This window comes from Buceros rhinoceros, unplaced genomic scaffold (assembly GCF_000710305.1).
Source record: "Buceros rhinoceros silvestris isolate BGI_N320 unplaced genomic scaffold, ASM71030v1 scaffold238, whole genome shotgun sequence".
In the NCBI taxonomy this organism is placed as follows: Eukaryota; Metazoa; Chordata; class Aves; order Bucerotiformes; family Bucerotidae; genus Buceros; species Buceros rhinoceros.
This window is the reverse complement of record NW_010427203.1, coordinates 6,467-8,105: the sequence shown is the minus strand read 5'-3', so window position 1 is coordinate 8,105 and position 1,639 is coordinate 6,467. Positions and strand designations below refer to the sequence as shown.

General features: G+C 53.5%; 1 protein-coding gene across 1 annotated transcript in view; it reads left to right on the top strand.

Annotated features, from left to right (window-relative positions):
* The window catches only part of PGM2L1 (phosphoglucomutase 2-like 1), a gene marked incomplete at its 3' end in the record, with an annotated part of 19,263 nt that overhangs the window by 14,169 nt on the left and 3,455 nt on the right, over positions 1–1,639 (top strand). Inside the window, exon 10 of the mRNA XM_010141765.1 lies at positions 727–820. Coding sequence (XP_010140067.1) covers positions 727–820 — 94 coding nt within the window. The remainder of the gene's footprint in view (positions 1–726; positions 821–1,639) is intronic.

The following is a 1,639-nucleotide window of genomic DNA, read 5'->3' as shown; positions in this document are numbered from 1 at the left end:
CCTCGGCGCTGCTCTGCCCCATTGAGGCCACCTCTGGAGTGCTGGCTCCAGTGCTGGGCTTCCGAGTTCCAGAGAGACCAGGAGCTGCTGGAGAGGGTCCAGCGGAGGCTGTGAGGATGAGGAGGGGCTGGAGCATCTCTGTGCCCAGGAAAGGCTGAGAGCCCTGGGGCTGTTGAGCTGGAGAAGAGCAGCCTGAGAGGGCATCTCCTCCATGGGCTCAAGAGCTAAAGGGGGGTCAGCAGGAGGGGCCAGACTCTGCCCAGTGGTGCCCAGTGCCAGGACAAGGGGCAACAGGCCCAAACGGGAACGTGGGCAGTTCCAGCTGAGCAGGAGGAGAAACTTGTTTGGTGTGAGGGTGCGGGAGCCCTGGCACGGGCTGCCCAGAGAGGTTGTGGAGTGTCCTGCTCTGGAGAGATCCCAAAGGCGCCTGGACGCCCTCCTGGTCACCCTGGTGTGGGGACCCTGCTGTAGCAGGGGGTTGTGCTGGGTGATCCCCAGAGCTCCCTGCCAACCCTATTGGTTGGGGAATCTGAATTTTTTTCAAGAAAATGAGAAAAACATCCTTTAGCTCCAGTCTTATGACCCTGCAGCAGTCTTTCCCGTTGACCCTAGAATTCAGTCAAAAGCATTCTGGAAGCGAAGGGAATATAGTGGCTGCACTTTCTTTGGTTGAAACTAAACTGAAAATGTGACTTGAATGCACTCTCTTCTTTTAACCTGTTTCAGGAGACACTCCCTGGTTTTAAATGGATTGGAAGTAGAGTAAAAGATCTCCTAGATAGTGGAAAAGAAGTTCTCTTTGCATTTGAAGAGTCTATTGGTACGTTTGTTAATATCACTTTAAAATGTCGAGAACTGCGGGGGGAGGAGGGTAGATGGTGGTGGAGGGTGGGGTGCATGGGGTGGAGTGCAATGCAACTGAAGAGGAGTTGTCTTAGTTATGAAATCAAACACAAAAGTACTTCCAGGGGCCTCTGAGAAAGCTGGGGAGGGGCTTTGGATCAGGGGCTGTTGGGACAGGAGAAGGGGTGATGGGTTCAAGTGGAAGAGGGAGATTGAGACCAGAGAGAAGGGAGAAATGTTTGATGCTGAGGGTGGGGAGAACCTGGCCAAGGTTGCCCTGAGTCAGCAGGAGCTGTAGTGACAGGACAAGGCGTGATGGATTAAACTAAAAGAGGCAGATTCAGACTAGACTGAGGGTGGCGAAACACTGGCACAGGATGCTCAGATTGGTGACAGAAGCCCCATCCCTGGAACCACTCCAGGTTGGGTTGGATCTTGGGGCTCTGAGCACCCTGCTCTGGCAGGGTCCTTGCAGATGTCCCTGCTCCCTGCACGGGGTTGGACTGGGTGACCTGGAAAGGTCCCTCCAACACAAACCAGTGTGTGATTTGATGACACTACTGTTGCTTTGTGACTTTCTAGCTGTGATTAAGCACAGGGTCTTTCTCAATGAGTTTAGTATGTCACAGGTTCTCTCTGTAGGACTCACTGGTAATGGCTCTATGAAATGGGGAGGTGGCTTCTGTGTGTCACACTATCCATTGCACCAGCCGTGCCGTTCCTCTGGGGGCTGTACTCCATCCCCCCACACTTCAGAACATTGCATGAGGAGTCCAGACAGTGCAGGACTAGCATT